We start from the raw sequence: 23321 nt of genomic DNA on the forward strand, positions 1-23321 counted from the left end.
AGCTGGCATTAAGATTGCCGGAAGAAATATAAACAACCTCAGATATGCAGATGACACAACCTTGATGGCAGAAAGTGAGGCGGAATTAAATAACCTCTTAATGAGGGTGAAAGAGGAGAGCGCAAAATATGGTTTGAAGCTCAACATCAAAAAAACCGAAGATCATGGCCACTGGGCCCATCACCTCCTGGCAAACAGAAGGGGAAGAAATGGAGGCAGTGAGAGATTTTACTTTCTTGGGCTCCATGATCACTGCAGTGAGAGCTGGACCATAAAGAAGGCTGATCGCCGAAGAATTGATGCTTTTGAATTCTGGTGCTGGAGGAGACTCTTGAGAGTCGCATGGACTAAAAGATGATCAAACCTCTCCATACTGAAGGAAATCAGCCCTGAGTGCTCACTGGAAGGACAGATCCTGAAGCTGAGGCTCCAGTACATTGGCCACCTCATGAGAAGAGAAGATTCCCTGGAAAAGACCCTGATGCTGAGAAAGATGGAGGGCACAAGGAGAAGGGGACGACAGAGGACGAGATGGCTGGACACTGTTCTCGAAGCTACTAACATGAGTCTGACCCAACTGCGGGAGGCAGTGGAAGACAGGGGTGCCTGGCGTGCTCTGGTCCAGGGGGTCACGAAGAGGCGGACACGGCTAAATGAAAACATTGTTGTTGTTACAGTGGTATCTCCAGCTGCACACAAGATCCGTTCCGGAGCTCCGGTCAGATCCCTGAGGAATTTGCAATTGGAGGTGCTGCTTTTGCACACATGCGCAGTGCGTTTCTGCACATGCGGCGAACCCCGGAAAAATACTTCCAGGTTTGCCGCGTGCGTAACCTGAAGGATACGCAACCAGAGGTGTGCGTATCCAAAGGTACCACTGTATTATGATTATTATTATGATTGCTGTGATTTGCTTGTGTTTCCGAACAACTCTTTTTATTTTAAAGGAGAAATTACTCCTTTTTGTTGTTGCTGCTATGAACCATACTCACTTATCTAAATTGTTACTTCTCTTTCCTTTAGGTCCCCAAACACTGCCAGAGCTCAGCTATAAAAAGGTAGGTTTAATTTTTCTTTTAGTTTCCACTGGAATTGTTAAACAGACATTAGAATATTTCAATGAATCTTTTTAAAAAATACTGTTCCCCAACCATTCTGATTCAATTTATATCCTTTAAAAACTCTTAAGAACCTCCCTTTTATTTTGCAAGCTTAAAACCCAAAGATACTTCACTGTTTCATTGCAGGCATGCAGGTTTCTGCACATACAATTCCTACTAGCATCACTGGGAGGGACAAATGCATATTTGAGGGCAGAGTTTGACCTTATGTCTAAGATAATGGAAGGGCTGCCAAATTTAATAGAGGTATCATTATACATAGCTTCAGGGAATCTAGTTGGGACTTCAGTTTAGAACAACAGAAAGCAAAAATGGATTTCAAGTCACGTCTCACTATTACCTTTCAAAGCTTTCATACAATCAATGCAGCTCAAGCAAAGAGGGAATTATCTGTCCATCACGAACCTTTTTTTATTGCACCCCCATTTGAGAAATCCACTTTTCTCCCTTGTACATTTATATGATACACCTAAGCAATGTCAAAACCAAGAGGGAATTGGAGTAAATCCATTATGTGATGCTGTTGCACAGCCTTGATTTACCGAACTGTTCTGTCTATAAGACGCCGCCACGTATTTTGGGGAGCTCAAATTTAAGAAAATGAACTATTTGTGTGGGAGGGAGGATGCCGAACCAAATATCACTCACCCAACTGGCAAACGCTAACAATCGCAAGCAACGCAAGCCAAATGGGCAAAGCAGCAGCCAATCCAAAGCAGCCCTTGCAGCAGACACCATTCACCCCCCCCCCCAATCACTAGATCCTGCTCGCGGATGCAACCAATTGCCTGTCCCCCCTCTGCACTACCCATGTGTAAGACCCTCCCCCCATTTTTTACTTTATTTTGGAGTAAAAAACCCTCGTCTAATATAAGGTAAAGCACGGTATTTTAATGAAGCATGCATGATCCCATTGTAATGAATGGAAAGTGCATAGAATCATAGAATAGAATAGAATCATAGAATCATAGAGTTGGAAGAGACCACGAGGGCCATTGAGTCCAACCCCCTGCCAAGCAGGAAACCCCATCAGAGCACTCCTGACATCTGGTTGTCAAGCCTCTGCTTAAAGACCTCCAAAGAAGGAGACTCCACCACACGCCTTGGCAGCAAATTCCACTGTCAAACAGCTCTTACTGTCAGGAAGTTCTTCCTAATGTTTAGGTGGAATCTTCTTTCTTGTAGTTTGGATCCATTGCTCCGTGTCCGCTTCTCTGGAGCAGCAGAAAACAACCTTTCTCCCTCCTCTATGTGACATCCTTTTATATATTAGAACATGGCTATCATATCACCCCTTAACCTCCTCTTCTCCAGGCTAAACATGCCCAGCTCCCAGAGCTTAGTGGATTTCAATCCATGTTCCCAGAGCTTAGTGGATTTCATTTTAAATGATGAAGTTTTCATGAAAATAAAACTGAATTGCATAAGGGATCAGCACTGTCAATATAGTTCCTACAGGTGGTCTCCAACTGGCTGCCGACTCCCCAAACAAGCTGCAGATAGTAAACCAAGAACAAGCCTTCATTGCATTTCATGGCTTTTTTGAATGCCACCCCCCCTCCAGTAATACAGACCAACAGCATCGTTCTGCTGAGCCAAAATATGTCTTAGTTCCAAGTCGTGTGGCAGCAGCAGGGGGAGCAAAGCAGCCTCCATTTTCTCACTCTGTGTGTGTGCTTGTTCATGGCAAGTCCTAGGTTGGCTGAGTACATGCAAATCATGCCTCTGCTGAGAAAAGACTAGATGGGAGCAGATCTAGACGAAGAGGGACCTATACCCTGGTGGCCTTTTTGCATTTCCTTATCCTCCAGTCAACCTCAGACTTTACGAGAGGCAGAAACCTCTTCGCATTACTGCTTTTCCTTTGGCAATACTTGCACGGGATATAAACTAACCATTGCGCTACACCACTTAAGACAATGTAATCAGTCTTAGAATGCTGTCTAGGTTTCTCAGGACATAGTACTTTCTGACTTAGATAAACTGCAAGCACACTTATCTTTGTGCAAAGAAAACAGGCAGAATGACTATGAATGGAAATGCTTCACCGCTATCTGGGTCGAGAAATCTGAGCGAACTATTATTTCCAGACCAGCAGCATTTGCTTGGTGGCCTTAAGAGAGGGAGAGCTGACAGACTCACAGACTCCAGAGCGCTGCCCAGAGTGCTCAATGCAGGGCTCCTTCCGTGCAGGGAACTTCAAGCATCCGTTTCCCTACTGACCAGCGTGTCCCAATTCTCACTGAGTGCCTGAAGCTGCCCCTGTGACTGAGGTCATGGGCAAGAGTTTACGTTTGTTTTGGGGTACAGAAGGAGCTTCCTATTGGAGCCTGTGTGCTAAGTGGGCTGCATTTAGTAGGGTATTGCCATAATGGCTGAGGAATCTCAAATGTAGGCCAGCACTAAATAAATACTGGGACAAAACAATCATACTTCACTCTACTGTTAGCAAAGCAATAAGGAATAAAAGCTTGATTGCAAGGAAATTAATTGCTTCTTTACATAAAGATGGATTTATAAATAACAAAAAGACACGAGGAGGAGGCTGAAGACAACAAAGTGTCTTTCTCACTGAGAAGAATCAGCAACATCAATAGGAAAAGACTTGTTTCCCCCCTTGTTCTTCAAACACAAATGCAAAAAGGCCAGCAGCCACCTTATACTAAGATAATTTCAGGTTAAGAATCTGTACTGAGTTACCCATGGCATGTGTTTTGACGCTTTCCAGAATTCTGTAGTGTTCATAATACATTCATAAATATACATAATTAACACTGGCTTGAGTCAAATGAAAAATAAATAAAAATATAACATACAATGAAGGACTTTAATAACCACACAGCTAGTGTCCCAAACATTGTCTGCGCTGATATTGTGGATTATTTTCCATTGTAGGCAATGTTTTTGATCAGGTGCATTTGTTATGGAAGAGAGATTGAAAAGTGAATAAATTTTCCAGTGGTATTGGCTACCTAACTTATATTCATCTTAATTAAAGCTGATTTTTAAAATACTATAATTAATGAGTTTGTGATATGGAGTCACCCTACATGTAACATAAACTCAGAAAAAAACTTTTATTGGTCAGCACAAGGGTGTTTAAAAATATATATAAGTAAAAGCCATCATCTGGAAAGGATGTTTAGCACAGACAACAAAAACAAAGGATGAAAAGTTCCAGGCGCCACTACAAGCACCAATGTTTGAAAAGAGAATATTGCACTAAACAAAGGACCCTGCATATTATTTATTTATTATTATTATTATTATTATTATTATTATTATTATTATTATTATTATTATTATTATTATTTTAAAATCTCCTTCTTCACTGACCTAGAAAGGAAACCAGCCATTTTCTGTATGCCCCAGCAAACCTTGCCTGCTCTACATCCCTACATGTTGATAAAACTTGATCGATGAACCTGTATTCTGCTTCGAGACTGATAGAGTCCTGCACAGGAGCACGTTTCAGGCGTTTGGTTTCTTGAGTGTAGCCTTGTCTGCTGGATTCCAGCAGGCCGTCCACATCCATGGCTTGGCTCACATGACCAGGGTGCGAGTTGTTCAGCAGGCCATCACTCTTGTCTGCAGCTGCTGACCACACACTTGGAAGTGGAAGTTTGTTTTTTAAGTGGTGCTGAAGATAGAACACACGCCGTCTTCAAAGAGAAGAAATAAGAGTAAATCAAATGTCTAGCACTTCTGTTGATTGAAAGTAACATTTCTGCCCTCTTCCCCATAAACTTCTTCACAACTTGTTAAGCATTTTTTTTTATAAAAAGGTTGACTTCTAAATTTGAAATTCCTCATTCTCTGTATCTGATGTCTTGTTGGCAATGTGCGGAGTCTGTGATACAGATTCACACCAGATCTCCATCTTGCTAAATGGACAAGAGAATTCTAATTAATATCACTGATGTAACGGACATCAAAACTCAAGTCCTACTTTGCTGCCGGATAACAACCTTTTATTGGTGGGGGTTGGGGGGGGGTTGGTGCTAACACCAGAATGCAAGAACTCAAAAAGGTACGTCTGGAGTATGGTAAAGGAAAGGTAAAGGACCCCTGGATGGTTAAGTCCAGTCAAAGGCGACTATGGGGTGCGGCGCTCATCTCGCTTCAGGCCAAGGGAGACAGCTTTCCGTGTCATGTGGCCAGCAGGACTAAACTGGCGCAACGGGACACCGTGATGGAAGTAAGAGAGCACAGAAACACTGAAGCATGGTGGGTGATAACGTGAACCAGTGTCGTTTCTTCAGGAGCATGAAAGCTGTGGAATTTCCTCCCTAGTCCTTCCTTCCTCCTTCCCTTTTTTCTTTAAAAAAATTAACTTCTTATTAATTTTATGAGAAAAACAATAACCATAAACAGTATGGGTCTCAAATGAAGATATCAGCAAAAGGATTTTTTTAAAATGGTACATATAACAGGACAGTGCTCTTTAGAGATATGGAAGAAAGGTTCCGTAGAAGCTTTTGTGAGTCTCTGGGGATTTCTTACTGTCCATTGACTCAGTAATAAATGTGCTGTCAAAACTTCTGAGTCTTCCTTGGAACATTTCCTGGCCTTATGAACCAACTGAATCAAATATTTGAGCCTTCCTCCTTCCTTAATAGCTTTTAGATATAATAGCTTTTAGATCAGAGCTTTCCAAACTTTTCATGTGGGTGACATACTTTTTAGACATTGCATCATTTCAATTCAGTTTTACTTGCAAGCCAAAGGTTAAACTAACTCTTTTCCAGCTGCGGGAGGAACATGGGGAGCATTCGCATGACACACCTACACTCTGCAGCCGACACACCAAGATGTCACAACACACACTTTGCACTAGATCAAGGTGGGCTTCTTCTGGAGAACTTTGGATTGCCCTGATGCATTTTTGCCCTGCTCCGGTTGTTCTAATTTACTTTCTTTTGCTCTGCTCTACAAGATGTCCTTGTATGATTCATATTGCTTTTGTTGTACATTGCTGGCTACCTTCGAGATGTTTAGCTAGTCTTTTTGGTGAAAAATGGGGTACTGTACTTATATATTGATAAATTGACACAGGTGCTATAAAAAAATGGCTGACATGAAGGAATAAAAGAGCTGTTGGTACCTTGTAGAAGTGAACACTGTCAGAAGAAAGGCCATACATTTAAGCAATATTTTACTAAACAAATATAATAATAAATAGAAAATGCTGATTTACTGCAAAACAACCAATGTTCAATGGCAGCTCTGTGAGGCAACTTTTAAAGGTAGCTTTAATGACACACAAACCACCAGCACCACAGTGTGGAATGGCTGGAATAAATGAATCCTATCAGAGTGGTAACTATTCTCTTCAACCCAGATCCTTGTATACATTTCCTTACCTGTGACACCACAGGGTTTCATGCCCTGGGTAAGTGTTAATTAAATCAGTGCAGAGCTCTACTTCTTCATTTAGAAGAAGTGGGAAATCTGGTTGCTCTTCCACACAGGTAGCTTCTGCTTCATCATTTTCTTCATCTTTTAGAAGCCTGGGTGCTTGCTGATTGGCTGGTGAATTGTGCATTTCTACAGTACACTCAGTCTCAGTTCCGTCAATCAAAGATTTTAATAAAAACTGGCGGTAGTGGAATCCACTATGGTCTGAAACATGCATGGAGACCCAGTGCTTAGTGGAAGAAAGTTCATCTAGAAGAATCTGAAAGTCAAAAGCGGATAGTAAATTAATCCATCCATAAAGATAAGACACCACCCCCAAAAAATCAATTTTCATTTACAGCAACTGCCTGAGGTCTTCTGCTGTTGAGCCAAAATAATCATAGCTCCTCCATATAGCTAAACAAAAAGTGCCAAAATAACAGAGAAAATGGGCTTCAGTCCCCGCTATAAATTTAGGAATATAAGTGGTGTTGAAATGGACAAAACTACAGAGATCTGATATCTACTGTGGCAAATCAAGTCTGCCCATTGCTTCCCCTGCCAGTCTTCAAATCAAGAATTTTACCTCCAAATTTTAAAATGTATACTTTTTGTTTAGTTTAGCTTTTCATTTCCATGCTTAGGGAGCACTGTGGACGCCAAGGGCCTTTTGGTGGTTCCTTCATTGTAAGAAGTGAGGTTACAGGGAATCAGGCAGAGGGCCTTCTGGGTAGTGGCGCCCTCCCTGTGGAATTCCCTCCCACTAGATGTCAAAGAAATAAACAACTATATGACATTTAGAAGTCATCTGAAGGCAGCCCTGTTTAGGGATGTTTTTAATGTTTGAAGTTTTATTCTGTTTTTAATGTTCTGTTGAAAGACGCACAGAGTGGCTAGGGAAACCCAGCCAGATGGGCGGGATATAAATAATAATAATAATAATAATAGTAGTAGTAATAATAAATTATATTATATAATATTATATTATTGTATATTATAAATGATATTATTATATTATATTATATTATATTATATTATATTATATTATATTATATTATTACACTAATAATAATAATAATAAGTTGAATTTGACATTCATTTGCTGCTTAAGTTTTTAAATGGCAAAATTTTGTATCTTCACAAACTGATTTTCTGGAAGCAAATAACATGTCAATGAGTCATAACTTTGTGTTATATTCTGCTATATTCCTGGAAGTGCCTTTTATGACACATGAAAACTCAAATATAATACCGAAATTAACAGTTAGGAAAATGTTGGGAACACAGAAGAAACTGCTGCTGGATGCAGCCTGTATGTGGTTTAAATGCTATATATTGAGTGAAAATTGTTACTGGAACAGCATATAGTTCCCTCGTATAAGAAGAAACAAGCACAAAAGGTACTAAAAACTGCTGACACACTAATAAATTTTAGCAACCTAAAGAACTGTGTATAATTTGCTGACTCAGACTTGCTAGAGATAATCACCTGAAAAACATTAACTACAGCTTTGAAACTGCCCAACTTGTCTGTTGTATTTGCAATTGGATTCAATTCATTGTTACTAATGAACTTATGAAACAAAAAAATTTCTGCAGAAAAATTAAGCGCTGTAAATGTTTCCTCCGCACATTACTAGTTAGGTCAGGAAGGGATAATAGCTCCATCAGTCATCGGAGAGGGTAGCAAGGTAAAATCAACCCTTGTAGATACCTGGGAAAGGGTTTCTTCTTGTAGGACACAAGGGCTTATGCACACCTGGTACAACTGCGCAGAAGAGCCAGCAGTCATTTTCAGCGCATGTGAAGTTGGAAACAGCAGCTGCCAAACACTCTGACTATTTTTATAATCTGGATTTTTATAACTGTGCATAGTGTAAGTCTTCTGAAGTCAGAACCCTACATATGCACCTCTTTAAGCATAGGAAAGGGAACAGATTTTTAAACTGCTGTATTCCTTGATGCCCTGTATTATACCACAGAATGGCTGCCTTAGCTTTTCTCTTTAGAAGCAAACTGAAGCAGCACTTGCTAAATGATGGAAGAAAAAATATTTGCTTCTTTCCCCATCTAACTTCTTCAGACTCTTGCTGCCCTAAATTCTTTTTCATTTGGAAATTAAGTAGTAGAGGCTGCCAGACTTTCTCTTGGGGCCTGTGGCATAGTTTTCAGGTTATTATTAAATGCCCTTATCATTTCTGGAAGGTTCTCAGGTAACAAGGCAGAGATTGGGGGGTGGGGTGCTGCAAAATGATTTTCTTGCAAGGAGCTGAGCTCAGCACTCTTCCCTTGAAAATGCTCAGGCAGAGAAGCAGGTGATGTTGGAGATGAGAAGAGTGCAGACTCAAGCTTAGCTTTGTGGAAGGTCGATGGCCTGCATAATGAAAAGGCACCAAGCCTGCTTTGCAAATGAGAAATGGCAATGTGAAAGTCATAAGAATATTGCACGTTACATTTTAAAAGGGGCAGATATCAACTGCTTCCAACCCGCTGATGCAGCCCGTTTTAGAGACCCCCTGAAGGGGTGGAAACAGCTGCTTTTCAAACAGGCATTTCTGTTCCAGTTGATAAGGCATTTTTAAAGCCAGTTAGTAACGTTCCAGTTGTTTGATGTTGTGCTAATTCATTAAACCAGCATAATCTGGGCTGAAGGATATCCTTAGATATGTGAAAGGCACTTATAAATACCACTATGGGGCTTCTAAATGGTTTGAGCTCTTTGAACCTATGCCAATACCCAATCTGCATTTTAACAATGCATACTGTCTTTAGAGAATATAGGCATCAAAAAGGAAAAGAAAAATCATAGTATTCAAATATTGTTGTACAATATTTCTTCTTTTATTCTGGCAGGAGCCTTTACAGTTTGTCACAACTTCATCATGAGCTCCATCTCCCTCCTGCATCACCCGCTCTCCTGTCTCACCTTTCGGAGGGACAGGCTCCACACCGTAGCTGCTAGCTGGATGGTCTGAATCAGCCTAATGCCGTTTTTATCCCTTCTTCTCTTCCCCAAAATTTCATAGGCCATTCATGATGAAATTTCATTCCAAATATTTCAAAGTATTTATAAGAAAGTCGTTCCAATTCTTACCAAGAGCTCTTACAAGGTACTTCTCCCTGCTGTGACATACCTTTCCACTGAGCTTGGCCAAGTGCTGCAAGACCCAGGCGCGATGGGACCAGGCGTTATAATTACTTGGATATCTCCCAGCAGCTTCACAGCAAACATCCATTTCTTCTTTCACTAGCTGCTGAATCCTTTCCGTGGGAGCTGTTTCCAAATTCCCTTTATTCACGAGAGTGGGCAAGGAGTTTTCCTGAATTAGTTGTTGCAGCACCCAGCGTCTGGTCAAGTGGCATAGAGAGTCAAGAGGGCAAAAGCCAATTTAAGTGAGTGAAAACATTTTATTTTGTTCTGTTTGTTACTAGGTCTTAAGGCAGGGAAAAATGAAAGTTGGAGTGGAGAAAAGAAATACACCAACCTCTGCACTAATAATCAAGTAATACTGGGAAATACATTTTATGGTCCTGAAATGCTTTTATCAGCTACTTCAGCCTGTAGCTCCTGCTGTTTGACATTTGGCATGGTAAACCAGGAGTGGGGAACCTCAGGCCTGGGAGCTAAACGCAGCCCTCCAAGCCAATATATCTGGTCCTCAGGGCTCTATTCAAGCCCTCACCTTCTCTAGGCCACAGCCTGTTTCTGCTGGGTGGTTTTGCTGGGATGGGAATTGTTGCTGAGCTGGGATGACATCTGCTGTTTGCATGGATGGAGGATGGGGAGTTGTGCATGCAAGTCTAAAAACCTCTGACTTTGGTGTGCAAGCCTACAGCTCTGCCCACATACAGCTGTGTCCCTACCACTGGTCATTGGGATGTGGCCCTTGGCCTGAAAAACATTCTCCACCTTTGTAAGCCACAGTTAATAGTTCACCACTTTGCTCCTTCCTTCTTGTGTTGGGAGAAAGCACAAATCAAGGATTGCTCCCAACAAACCACAATGTGCAGCCAAGGTCTGTCCTTAGCTTACTGATTATGGTTTGTTGGGAGCAAAACAGACAAACTGCAATGCCAGGGATCATGAATTGCTTCCTCCCAGCCATGGCAGCAGTCATGATAAGCCATTCATTTAACTTGCAAACCAGGTCAGTAAATCCTTTTAAAAAGTCATTTGATTTTTTACTTCCTTTTGTCTGTTGTGATGGGGTGATTCTCATTCTATAAATATCAGATACTCTCTCCATATGGCTAATTATTATACAAACTCTTCTTGCCCTTCTTAGTCACTGTATTTCTAAACCAAAAAGTATCACTCTCCTTAGTCTGTCCTTCATAGATGCCCTTTTCTGTACCCTTTCAATTTCTAGGAGTTCCTGTTTTGAGATGGGGAAAGTGACCAGCGTAATCAAAGATTCATAAAATAGCATTCTGAAGCTTTCTGTCCTGGTTCCAACTACTTTTCTAATAACTGTAAATAACTCATTTGCCCTTTTCGTTTCTTCAGCACCCGCAGCTTGTGTTTTCAGCGAGATCTCCATTATGGCCTCAAGATTTCGTTTCTGGGTAGTTGTGGCCACTTTAGAGAAACAGGCAGCACACATTTTCAACAGAAAAACCTTATATAAAAATGGACAGCATTTTCTACATCAAACATAGGAACTTTAAAATAGACTGACTAGTAGTTTCCTCTCACTGAAACGTCATGGAGGAACCACTGCTATACGTTTCCATATTCTTTTCGGGGGGGGGGGGGTAGGGAAAGAGAAATAACCACAGAAAGAGACAAACCTGTGAATCCACGTTTCTGGACTCTTTGGAAACTTAGTTAGTGCCAGTTTCCCAAGATGTAAATCTTTAACTGGATTTAAAGTGCCAGATACTATTAATTCTTTCCTGCAATTTTTTCCAAAAAATGAATTAATTAGTACAGACACATTTACTGAAAGTAGCCAGTAATAAATTGCACATAAGGCTGGGTCCAGAGTTTGCTGTTGCCAACTGTAGTGTCCCCTGAAGAGCCTTCTGTTCTGGATGCCAGAAGGCAGGTTACCGGGATGCCAGGGAGGGCAGGTTACCATTTCCTCCTCCCAGAACCTCAAAAACACCCCCCTCTCTCTCCCTCCCTCCCCCACCCCCCCGGTTCTGGACCAAATTGTCCATCAACCTTCAGAGCAGATTTTCGAGGGCAGGGGAAGGGATCACTGGGAGCGAGGCAGGAAATGGACAAAAACAACTTCTTCTCCAGTTCTGCTAACAGGCTTCCTGCACAGGATCAGTAGCTGAATGTGTACAAAGGGAGCCCTTGCATTTGCAGGATGCCAACTCTGGATCCAACCCATCAATAAAAACTGATAAAAGCATTTAAACTTATTAATCTATACATATACCTATATAATATATATACCGTATTTTTCGCTCTATAGGACGCACCGGACAATAGGAGGGGGAGAACGGGGGGGGGGGAATCTCCCCCTCTCTGCTCAGCGCCCCTTCAGCGAAGCGGCAGGAGAAACGGAGCCCCTTTCATTTCTCCTCCCGCTTCACTGAAGGGGCGCTGCGCAGAGAGGGAAAACTGTGCAGCGCCTCTCCAACGAAGCGAAGCCTGGAGAGCAAGAGGGATCGGTGTGCACTGACCCCTCTCGCTCTCCAGGCTTCAGGCGGCTATCCGCAAGCCTTCGGAGCACAGCGGGAACTCCTGCTGCGCTCCGAAGGCTTGCGGATAGCTGCCTGAAGCCCCCAGAGTGCAGCGGGAGTTCCCTGCGCTCCGGGGGCTTCAGGCGGCTTCAGTGAAAGCAACACGAAGCCTCCGAAGCGCGGGGGGAGCTCTCCCTCTGCGCTTCGGAGGCTTCGCGTTGCTATTGCTGAAGCCAAGGAGCCTGCATTCGCTCCATAGGACACACACACATTTCCCCTTCATTTTTGGAGGGGAAAAAGTGTGTCCTATAGAGCGAAAAATACGGTATATATATGTATATATTAAAACTGATCATGATAGCGGAGGCACAGGATCAGTTGCTCTGAATAGAACCAGAGGAAAGTAAAAGCCCTGATCTCTGTGAAGTAGTAACTAGCAAATCAATTCCTTCTTTATCCCACTTGAGCCTCTCTCCCCACGCAACCAGATCATCACTTCATCTGCCTGGTTAAATGCTTTCTACATTCCAATAAACATTCTGGATCAGATTCCAGTCTCATGCATGTCACACATACATAGAACCCTGGCAGATTCTAAATGAAAGTTGCACAGATGTAAAATGGGTGCTTCCAGATGATGCTGGGGGGTTCAGCAATGTCAAGAATTAAAAGGAGTTTTATATGGGTCTGCCATTGTACAAAATAATATGCTGCTTCTGCTTAGGCCAAATAGGGAGGAGTTAACCAAATTTATTTTAGTTCAAGAAAAACAAATAATAATTTGATTTGTTTTTCCACTGGGCATGGCCCTTGTATATGCCAGTAGTCTTATGTACTTCCTTTGGGAATTGGAAGTTTTTACTTTCTCAAAAAAACAACAACAGAAAAATAAACTCTTTTTGGTTATAACTAAAGCAAATCTACTCAGTACAAAGAAAAACACAGAGCAGAAAGTACTGGTGCAAGTTATCGCATGCAAGATATTTGAAAGCTAATTATTTTTTCATTAAATTCCCAACAGACCAATCCTATTCTCCATCCTATTTAGAGCTGCTTCAGAAGGTACAACTTTCCATGTACAAAAAGGAGCGAAAGAAGTATGCAGATATGTGTAACAATATCACAAATGCCCTTTGTGAAGCGTGTGCGCACAGAAATAAACATTCTAAGCTGCAGCCACTCAGTCTGCGCATTCTACGTGCATGCATCTAACTGTAGCAACAACTTGCATGCCCCGCTGTCAGAGCTCTGGGTGAGAGAATTGTAATGAATGACATGTCTCTTTAGAAACATCTCCTGCTACCTCAAGTCTGCTTCTGACATATTTTGTTCTTAATACACATCTCTGTTTATAAAATACTTTAAAATAGGGTCATATTTTAAAACAGAGCTAAAATTAAGCAGCTAAATAATAATGGAACATTCTTTTTTTTTACCATATTCAATAGTTCAGTGATGTGATTTCTGCCTATGTCATTCAGAAATAAGATTTAATAAAAAGGAAAAGACTTTTACCAACCTGTGCTAAATTGGAATCTATGGCCTTTTAAATGTGTTTGTGGGAGAGGAGTCATTAGTGGGGGAGTTCTGTTATTATGTTATGTATTTTGTGTTTTCATTTTGTATTTTTATGCTGTAAACCACTCTGTGATCTTCGGGTGAAGCGCAACATATAAATTTATAACAACAACAAGGGGAAGTGATAAAAATAGTTTTGGTTTTCTACTACAGGCTGTTAATGGATTTATCCTACCCAACAAGCTGCAGATTATTTTGCTCTCTATTTCAGCTTTAATTTTTATGTGAAGAATGAAGTGCAGCATGGCAATGAACTCTAACCTGAGCTTGAACTTCAAAGATGGAAAACTAATTAGGATTATTAGGGGCATTTGTTCCTTGGCTTCATATATTTGTATACAGTTTGGCTTCCTGCTAGCCAGGACCAAGCCAGATCATCCGCTGAGAAGCTGATGCATCTAACAGCTGGAAGTTACCTTTGGGAAGATGAAAGAAAGACAGAGTAGCTGTGGTGGTGAAATGCCAAACTCCACATGCAGGCACTTATGCTTATTATGCTTATTACTGAAGAACACTTGATTGCCAGCCTCCTAGCAAAACCCAGCAAGATTATCAAGACTCAAATTTAACCTATTCATGGCCTGCATTGCTGTTTGTATAAATCCTTCCTAGGACCAATCTCCACTGAAGAATCCTTTCATAGAATGCCTTTCATGCAAATGTTATTCCACAGAAGAAACTCAGTTCATTACTCCTGTTGCAGCATCCAGTGATACTGAGCTATGAAACTGCAACGCTTGTACAAAGAAATCATATCAGTTCAACTCTAAGGCACTTTATTAACATGACAAGGGCTGCAGATGACTACACTAGGTAAAGAAACCTTTTGGTTCCACTGCATAAACTATGGGTGCAGAATGACAGGTTAGGAGAATCATGGTTTATAGAACTGGAGGGGGCACGGAAGAAGGATAGGATAATAGATACTCTCCAAAACCATTGGTTGAGGCAAAGTCCTACACACAGAATAAGAACAGATCTAGGGTTGTTTCCGGTGGGACTTCCATTTCCTCTCCTCCCCATGTGTGCTCCCAAAATCTGCTCCAGAGGGAACCCCAACCTCCTGGTGCTGATTTTGGAAGCATGTGTGGGGCTGGAGAGAAAAGGAGAGCAACAGGAAGCTCTCTTGTGCAAGCTGAGCTGCAGCATGGGATGCAGTCCATAATATCCCATCTGGCAAAGCATACAACCAAAAGTACTAAAACCAATTATAAAGCTTTAGGACGTGTTAATGGTCTCCAAGGTGGTCATGGGTTCCATTAGGGGTCTCAATGACTGATGGAGAGCATTGGCCTGCAACTGATGGGTCAGGGCCCATGACCAGGTCCAAAGTGAGACACAACAGCAGCATGGTCACTATGCAAATGTTTGGCAAAAAGTTAAGAAATGGGGCCTCAAATGCATGTTAGGGTGAAAAGGTGGATCTTCGGTCTGGGGAAGTTTGAAGTCTACGGGCCTAGAGTAGCCAAACAAAAATCCAGGTGAGAGGGATTGCAGGATGAAGCCATTCAATAATTGTATGCCTCATGTGAAAAAGTCAGATTGGGCCTCATCCACTCTTTCTGCTTCAACTAAGCAGAGAAGCAATGTCACTGATATTACTTCTTCAAGTACACTTCTTATGAATCTGGTTTTTACAGGCATAACAACATACCTTGCCTTACTCATGTTCACTGTTCAAATTCCTTCACACACATGATCAAGTAAACCTTACAAGAGCATTGTACAGTGAGGTACTATTACAATCCTTGTATTGCAGATTGAGGGGTGGTGAGAGGTTTAGGGCTATTGCTTTGTCCAAGGACATTTAGCAAGATTTGTGATTGAGATGATATATGAATTGAATCAATCACAGCTCATTCGCTTCTCCACCACTCCAGTGGCCCCACAAGGAGAAAGGTGATAACTCTTTCTCCTTGCACAGCTTTACCTGTTAAAATGGCTGTGCAATAGGAGCTGGACAAAAATGGCATTAAAAAAGAAAGGTGAGGAATTAAAACACTAGTTTTAATGTAACTAAGTTTAGAGTAAATAAGTTACACTACATTCTGCTGTTCATGATATTTTAGAAAGACAGTAAAGATTTTTCACAAGACTTCATAGTTTTAAGGGGGAAATACTTTGGACTAAGAAGCTCTTCTGGGGTCCCACCCCCCTGCTTCCACAGAGATGTTATGATTTGTCTTCCTAGCTTTATCTCTAGCAACTACAAATCTTTTTAAGAAACAGAAACCTACATGCTTTGGATAAAACATAGCAACCGCCTTGGAATCTTTCCCCTGTATTTCTGCTTTATTTTGCTTTTGAAAATGTTTTTGTGGGTCTTTGGGCTGAAATAAAGAATGTAATTACCAACAAATCTTTTTAATAATAATAATACCTGCTTGAGAGCTTTGGATTAAGGGTCTAATAAATTCCAAAGATTGATGACTCCCCACCCCCAAAGTTGCTGGTCTTTCAATGGAGCTGATTGAGAGGTCATAGAATCATAGAGTTGGAATAGACCACAAGGGCCATCGAGTCCAACCCCCTGCCAAGCAGGAAACACCATCAGAGCACTCCTGACATATGGTTGTCAAGGTCCTGTACTCCCTCTCCTATACACCCCTGTAATGGCTGCCTCTAGGAACTACGTAGCCTTCATCTTGGTTGAACTTGAAATATATTATTTGCTTGATTGTGTTAGAAGTCAAGTGCTTGGTTGGCAGAGGATGAGTTGAGGCTGATGTAAATTAGGCAAATCTGATTAAGGAAGAACAAGTGAATGACCTTCATTGAATGAGGAAAAGAATATTGGAATTGATCCATACAAGACCATACTCACATCCCTGCACATGGTCCTTCTCAGATTTCAAGTTGGAAGGCAAGGTACGTTCTGCACTCTCCAGGGATTGGTCAGAGCCAGAACAAAGAATTTTGGTAAGGAATGCAAATATTCATACTTGACTGTGTGTGTGTGTTCATCTCTTGATGAATTAAACTGGGTTGAACAAAACAAATAACCTGTGTGCTTAGTGTTTTGGGACCGTATATAGTTCCACTGCTCACCAAAAAGTAAGGTTCAAATTTACCCACCAACAGTGCTCCCTGGAAGTCTTGCCCAAGGTGCTCTATCTTGGTTTTAAACAACGCAAAATGCTGTTGCAAGAATAATAATGCTGCATTCAGAAAAGTACTACAGAAACTATCATCCTGAGGGAAAACCTAGGATAGTTCAGTCAGTTGAGAATGAGACAATCTCAGGGTTTGAGCCCCACACTGGGCAAAAGATCCCTGCCTTGCAGGGGGTTGCACCCGCGTGGCCCCTTCCAACTCTACAATTCTACGATTCCATGATTCTCATTTGGGAGTATTTATAATACTACTGCTTTAAATTTATAGTCCAGGTAAATGAAGTTCAACCTGGTATGGAAGAGGCCATGCTGCCTCTAAAGGTGCAGTCTGGATGCTCACTGGTCACAAATAGCTGCTGAGGATGGGAGAACCTTTCTGAAGCTGAGGCTGGAGAACCAACTAAAATGCTCCCTGGACAGGAATAGCCTTGTCCCATGCCCTGGCAAGCTCCCATTTGAATTACTGTAATGCACCATATGTTGAGCTGCCTTTGAAAATGATCCGGAAACTTCAGCTGATACAGAATATGGCTGCAAGGCTGCTAACTAGGACTGGGTGTTACAAACCTATTACACTAGTACAGGGGTTGCCTTCAGGAGCCCCAGGTTCTTCAGCTTTTGGTTTTTAAAAATATTAATATTATAATATATTATAATATGAATAACAATTAATAATATATTAATATTAATAATATATTAAAATAATAATATATTAAAATAATAATAATAATAATTTATTTGTACCCCAGCCACTCTGGGCTGCTTCCAACAAAGATTAAAAATACATTAAAATATCACACATTAAAAACTTCCCTAAATAATAATGGCAGGATTCCACTAATCCACAGGTGTCCTGAAATTGGCTCACAGGGGTCATGAGAACACCCAGGCCAGCATGTATGGGGAGGAGAGTGAGGATCATTCTGCCTGGCAAGCAGAGTGTTTGCCCTGATGGAACGACTGCTTTAGCTCAAGGCTGAATATCTCTCGTGCTCCTAAGAAAACAGTCATGGAGCCAAATGTACTGGTACCCTCTAGGGAGCGTCATATTGCCCAGCACTGCAGAGCAGTTCCTAGAGTTGGAAGGACTCATCCTTCCCTTCCACTCCAGTTGGTTAAGCAGTCAACTTCTGCCCTACTCTGGGAGACAGGTAAGCAGCAAGGATGGTCTGCCTATATCCTCGTGGTTTGCCTTCCTGCTTTTTCTAGCATTGGAAAGCATTTTTATTTGGAAAGGGGGAGAAGTGTTGCAGGGGCTATGTTCCACCTTTTATTGACTTAGAATGGGGGGGGGGCAGCAGAGACAAGCAGTGGGGCACCCACCTCCCCATTTTTCTAGCTCTGCAGGGCATTTTGAGAGAAGGAGAGAACAGGCAACTGGAATGCCTTCCCCACTTGCTTCATGAGCTGTTTTACACAGGCTTCATGCATTTTTATTTAGAGGGGGAGAGGAAGCAGTGAAAGGGAAGTCTTCCCCCCTTGCCTTGAGGTATTTCTTGTGGCTTTCTCTTGTCCCAAAAGGTGAATGTATTTCTGTTTTCTTTATAATAATAATATCCTCCAGGCAGCTCACGGTGGAAGACATGGTCCTCCCCCTTCCAAGGAGTTGTGCACTTCTCAACTCAATAAGCCACAATGTGATTGTCTGAACCTGCACTTCATTATCAAAAGCAAGTGCAACTAAGGATACATTAAAACGAAGCCTGCAGCGTGGACTAAAGTGGAACAAACAACTGGTCCTGTGCTTTTCGCATTCATTTGCTGTGTAGCTGGGAATTGCTTAAAAACCCCCAACATTTCCAAAAGGAGTCAGAAACCAAGAGATGAATGCAACCAACAGCAATAGCTCTTTGTTCAAAATACAAGCTCTTCCTGGGGTGTCAGGAGAGAAAAGAAAACGGAGAAGCAGGATTAAAAGCTTCCTTGATGCACATGGGCTGAAAAGCACACAAGCTGGTTATGCTTAAAACCATGCGCATGCCTCACACAGACTGAAGGCAGCTACCGGAAGGACTTCCATCCTCAGCTGCTTAACCTACCTGACATTCCATGCAGTAGTGAAATCTGGGTTCAATAGCAGCAACGTACAGGTGATATCTATCAGCTCTAGAAAGGAAAGAAGAAACCCATCAAAACCTGCAGAAGTTAGTATTAATTATGTCTTCCTGCCCACTTCAGTTCCTCATGTGACATTTATTTATTTATTATTACTACAACCACTATTATGGTGCTGGAGGAGACTCTTGAGAGTCCCATGGACTGCAAGAAGATCAAACCTCTCCATTCTGAAGGAAATCAGCCCTGAGTGCTCACTGGAAGGACAGATCCTGAAGCTGAGGCTCCAAGAAAGGTTGTTTTCTGCTGCTCCAGAGAAGTGGACACAGAGCAATGGATCCAAACTACAAGAAAGAAGATTCCACCTAAACATTCGGAAGAACTTCCTGACAGTAAGAGCTGTTTGACAGCGGAATTTGCTGCCAAGGAGTGTGGTGGAGTCTCCTTCTTTGGAGGTCTTTAAGCAGAGGCTTGACAACCATATGTCAGGAGTGCTCTGATGGGGTTTCCTGCTTGGCAGGGGGTTGGACTCGATGGCCCTTGTGGTCTCTTCCAACTCTATGATTCTATGATTCTATGATTCTAAGACTTTGGCCACCTCCTGAGAAGAGAAGACTCCCTGGAAAAGCCCCTGATGTTGGGAAAGATGGAGGGCACAAGGAGAAGGGGACGACAGAGGACGAGATGGTGGGACAGTGTTCTCAAAGCTACTAACATGAGTTTGACCAAACTGCGGGAGGCAGTGGAAAACAGGAGCGCCTGGCGTGCTCTGGTCCAGGGGGTCACGAAGAGGCGGACACAACTAAATGACTAAACAACAACATTACTACAACTACTATTTTAAACAATGTACATACCACTTAACTACTATTGTCTCTAAGCAGGGCTGCTATCATGTTTTTCTAAATCAGCCTTCCCCATCCTAAGTGCCCTCCAGACATTTTGGGCTAGAACTCCCATAATCTCTGACCATTAACCAGACTGATTTGTGCTGGTGGAAGCTGCAGCCCCAAACAACTGGAGGGCACCAGGGTGATCAAGACTGTCCTGATTTAACATGCTAGCAATATAACACACAACACACGCAGACCTCATCCCCTCATCCAGAGAGTATCTCTGCAAGAAAGAAAAAGGGGATTGGATAAATAACTGGGGCACTTTAATTTTGAATTAACCCTGGGGAGAAGTCCATGTGGACACCATGCACCTTGGCATCCTTCTCTCCATTTCAGCGCCAAAATTTTGCAACTTCAGGACAAATGCTACAGCTAGCAAACAAGATGTCATACTCCCTACTTCTTTCCAAAATAACTTTTGATACCTGACTTTGCTATGAACTACAAAGCTTCTGTGCTAAATTGTTCAGTTTACCCTAATCTTAAAACAGCATTCTGAGCTCCTGAGCAAAGGGAAGACAGGATACAAACATAACACATAGATAAAACTACCGTATTTATCGCTCTATAGGACACACTTTTTCTCCTCCAAAAATTAAGGGGAAATGTTTGTGCATCCTATGGAGCGAATGCAGACTCCTTGGCTTCAGCGAAAGCAACACGAAGCCTCCAAAGGGCAAAGGGAGCGCTCCCTCCACGCTCCGGAGGCTACGCGTTGCTTTCGCTGAAGCCTGGAGAGCGAGAGGGGTTGATGTGCGCCGACCCCTCTCGCTTTCCAGGCTTCAGGGATAGCTGCCTGAAGCCTTTGGAGCGCAGCGGGACCTCGCGCTGCGCTCCAAAGGCTTCGGGGTTAGCTGCGCAAAGCCTCCGCAGGGCAGCGGGGTTCCTTCATCCTGCTGCCCTCCAGAGGCTTCGTGGGCTGTCTCAGAAGCCTCCACAGGGCATGGGGATGAAGGCTCCCCGTGCCCTGCGGAGGCTTTGCGCAAAGCTAGACCAGCTATCCCAGCGGCTATCCCAGAAGCCAGAACAACAAGAGGCTATCCCAGAAGCCAGATCCCTCTTGCTGTTCTGGCTTCTGGGATTCAGAATTCCCCCCCTTGTTTCCTCCCCCCCCCAACTAGATGCATCCTATCGTCTGGCGCGTCCTATAGAGCGAAAAATACGGTACTCCCTGTTTAGCTTCGCTAGCTACATATGAGCCCACCAACACTCTCACATCTTCCCCAATGCCTCAACCGCAAATTCTCAATTTTTGGGGGGAGGGGGCATGTGCTTATTTAGAAAATTCAAGCAAACTGATTCATTTAAGCAATTGCACTGAAAAACAAATAGCGTTCCCAGACTGAACAATTTTGGTTTGAGGGCTAGTTGATTGCTAAAAATGTGCCAGCAGATGGTAGCAATTACAGAAGAGTGAACTGCAGATGACAATTACTATTTTTTGTTACTCTACTGCACAACACAAAACCTGCGGGCTGATTCTGGCCTCCATCGTGATTGTTTGTTGTCCCCATGGAAATTTCAAACACTCCTTGTTTGGCAATCTTTTCCACCTGTTTGTAGGAACACCTAAAGTCCTCATCTAACATTATGCTGGCACAACTTTTTCCTGCACTCTTATTCCTAACACTCGGAAGGGTGATACTGGCATGTTTCTTCCTTCCTAATTTGGTACTTTCCAGGTGTTTTGAACTACAACTCCAATCAGTCCAGGTCAATTTGACCAATGGTCAGAGCTTACAGAAGTTGTAGTCCAAGCAGCATCTAAGCACCAGCATGGGGATGGCAGCACTTTCCCCACAAAGCCTGGAGCTTCCCACATTACCAAAGGGATGTCACAAAAAGCAATACTGCAGTTTTCCCCATGATGTTGATTTAAAATGAAAAGAGAGCCTATAGCCTCTCAAAAGCCAATCCCAAATGGGAGTGGAAAAATGCCCACACGGCACTAAGTTTAGATTTCTCCTCCTGTCCTTGGAAGTGGAGGTGCCTGGGGAGATTGGGGGCTAGTTTCCCAGTTCAGGGCAACCAGCTCTGCTGCAAGTCCAACCCTCCCACATTGTATGAATCCTGAAAGAAGAGAAGAACTGGAGGAAGAAAGCCTTTAGTGCTGCTGCTGCTGCTGCTGCTGCTGCTGCTGCTGCTGCTGCTGCTGCTTTGAACCTCCGGCACCATCTGCAGAATACCTTTAAAGCACTATCATGGCTTATAGAATCATAGAATCCTAGAGTTGGAAGAGACCACAAGGGCCATCGAGTCCAACCCCCTGCCAAGCAGGAAACACCATCAGAGCACTCCTGACATATGGTTGTCAAGCCTCTGCTTAAAGACCTCCAAAGTAGGAGACTCCACCACACGCCTTGGCAGCAAATTCCACTGTCAAACAGCTCTTACTGTCAGGAAGTTCTTCCTAATGTTTAGGTGGAATCTTCTTTCTTGTAGTTTGGATCCATTGCTCCGTGTCCGCTTCTCTGGAGCAGCAGAAAACAACCTTTCTCCCTCCTCTATGTGACATCCTTTTATATATTTGAACATGGCTATCATATCACCCCTTAACCTCCTCTTCTCCAGGCTAAACATGCCCAGCTCCCTTAGCCGTTCCTCATAAGGCATCGTTTCCAGGCCTTTGACCATTTTGGTTGCCCTCCTCTGGACACGTTCCAGTTTGTCAGTGTCCTTCTTGAACTGTGGTGCCCAGAACTGGACACAGTACTCCAGGTGAGGTCTGACCAGAGCAGAATACAGTGGCACTATTACTTCCCTTGATCTAGATGCTCTACTCCTATTGATGCAGCCCAGAATTGCATTGGCTTTTTTAGCTTCCCCAAAGAGTCCTGGGAACTGTGGTTTGTTAAAGGAGTAATGAGGAGACGCCTCTTTCCCTCACAGAGTTACAATTCCCACAGTGGTTTAACAGTCAATCCTTTTTCACCGGGAACTCTGGGAACTGGAGCTCTAGGGGGGGAACGGAGCCTCCTAACAACTCTCAGCACCCTGAACAAAGGGCAGTTGCCAGGACTCTTTGAAGTGGCAAGATGCTGCTTTAAATGTCCAGTGAAAATGAAGTCTTGGTGAGGATGAAGAACGGTGGTACGGAAATGGAGCAAAAGTAGAAGATTGAAAAGAGGAGGGGAGAGCAGAGCAGAGCAAGGGATGGAAGAAAAGAGGGAGAAGAAATGAGGCTACAGAAAGAGCTTTGGGAAAGAAAACAAGAGGACAGAGTACACCAGGGCGCCAACTTGAATAAAATACGGGGAGGGAGCAGGCAAGCCATGGCACACGCACACCATTTGAGTGGCAATGCCCATCAACTTTGGGGGAGCCTCCTCAAATATTTTGGGGGGGAGGGATCTTGGCCCCTAGGAGTTGGCTCCTGTGGAGTACACTATGGAAAGCAGAGGAAAGACAGGGAATGTGCTTTGTAGGGAAAACTGAAAAAGTGGGTTAACTGTGCAGAATAATAAAGTAAGACTATGTTATCATGGCAGTTGTTAACAGTCCAACAGGTTTACCATACCCATTGA

At 42.8% G+C, this 23321-nt stretch overlaps 1 protein-coding gene across 3 annotated transcripts in view; it reads right to left on the reverse strand.

Annotated features, from left to right (window-relative positions):
• PTAR1 (protein prenyltransferase alpha subunit repeat containing 1) overlaps window positions 1-23321 on the reverse strand; it is a 46265-nt gene that overhangs the window by 8454 nt on the left and 14490 nt on the right. For 2 of the 3 annotated variants that reach the window (XM_081213762.1, XM_081213763.1), the window contains exons 3-7: window positions 18886-18952; window positions 11310-11414; window positions 9653-9866; window positions 6485-6798; window positions 4458-4783 (exon numbers count right to left, since the gene is read on the reverse strand). In XM_081213762.1, coding sequence (XP_081069888.1) covers window positions 4458-4783; window positions 6485-6798; window positions 9653-9866; window positions 11310-11414; window positions 18886-18952 — 1026 coding nt within the window. Of the gene's footprint in view, window positions 1-4457; window positions 4784-6484; window positions 6799-9652; window positions 9867-11309; window positions 11415-16557; window positions 17532-18885; window positions 18953-23321 lie in introns of those variants that run through there. The other variant, XM_081213764.1, reaches the window with a different exon arrangement.

Source organism: Podarcis bocagei (assembly GCF_964188305.1).
Source record: "Podarcis bocagei genome assembly, chromosome: 11".
In the NCBI taxonomy this organism is placed as follows: Eukaryota; Metazoa; Chordata; class Lepidosauria; order Squamata; family Lacertidae; genus Podarcis; species Podarcis bocagei.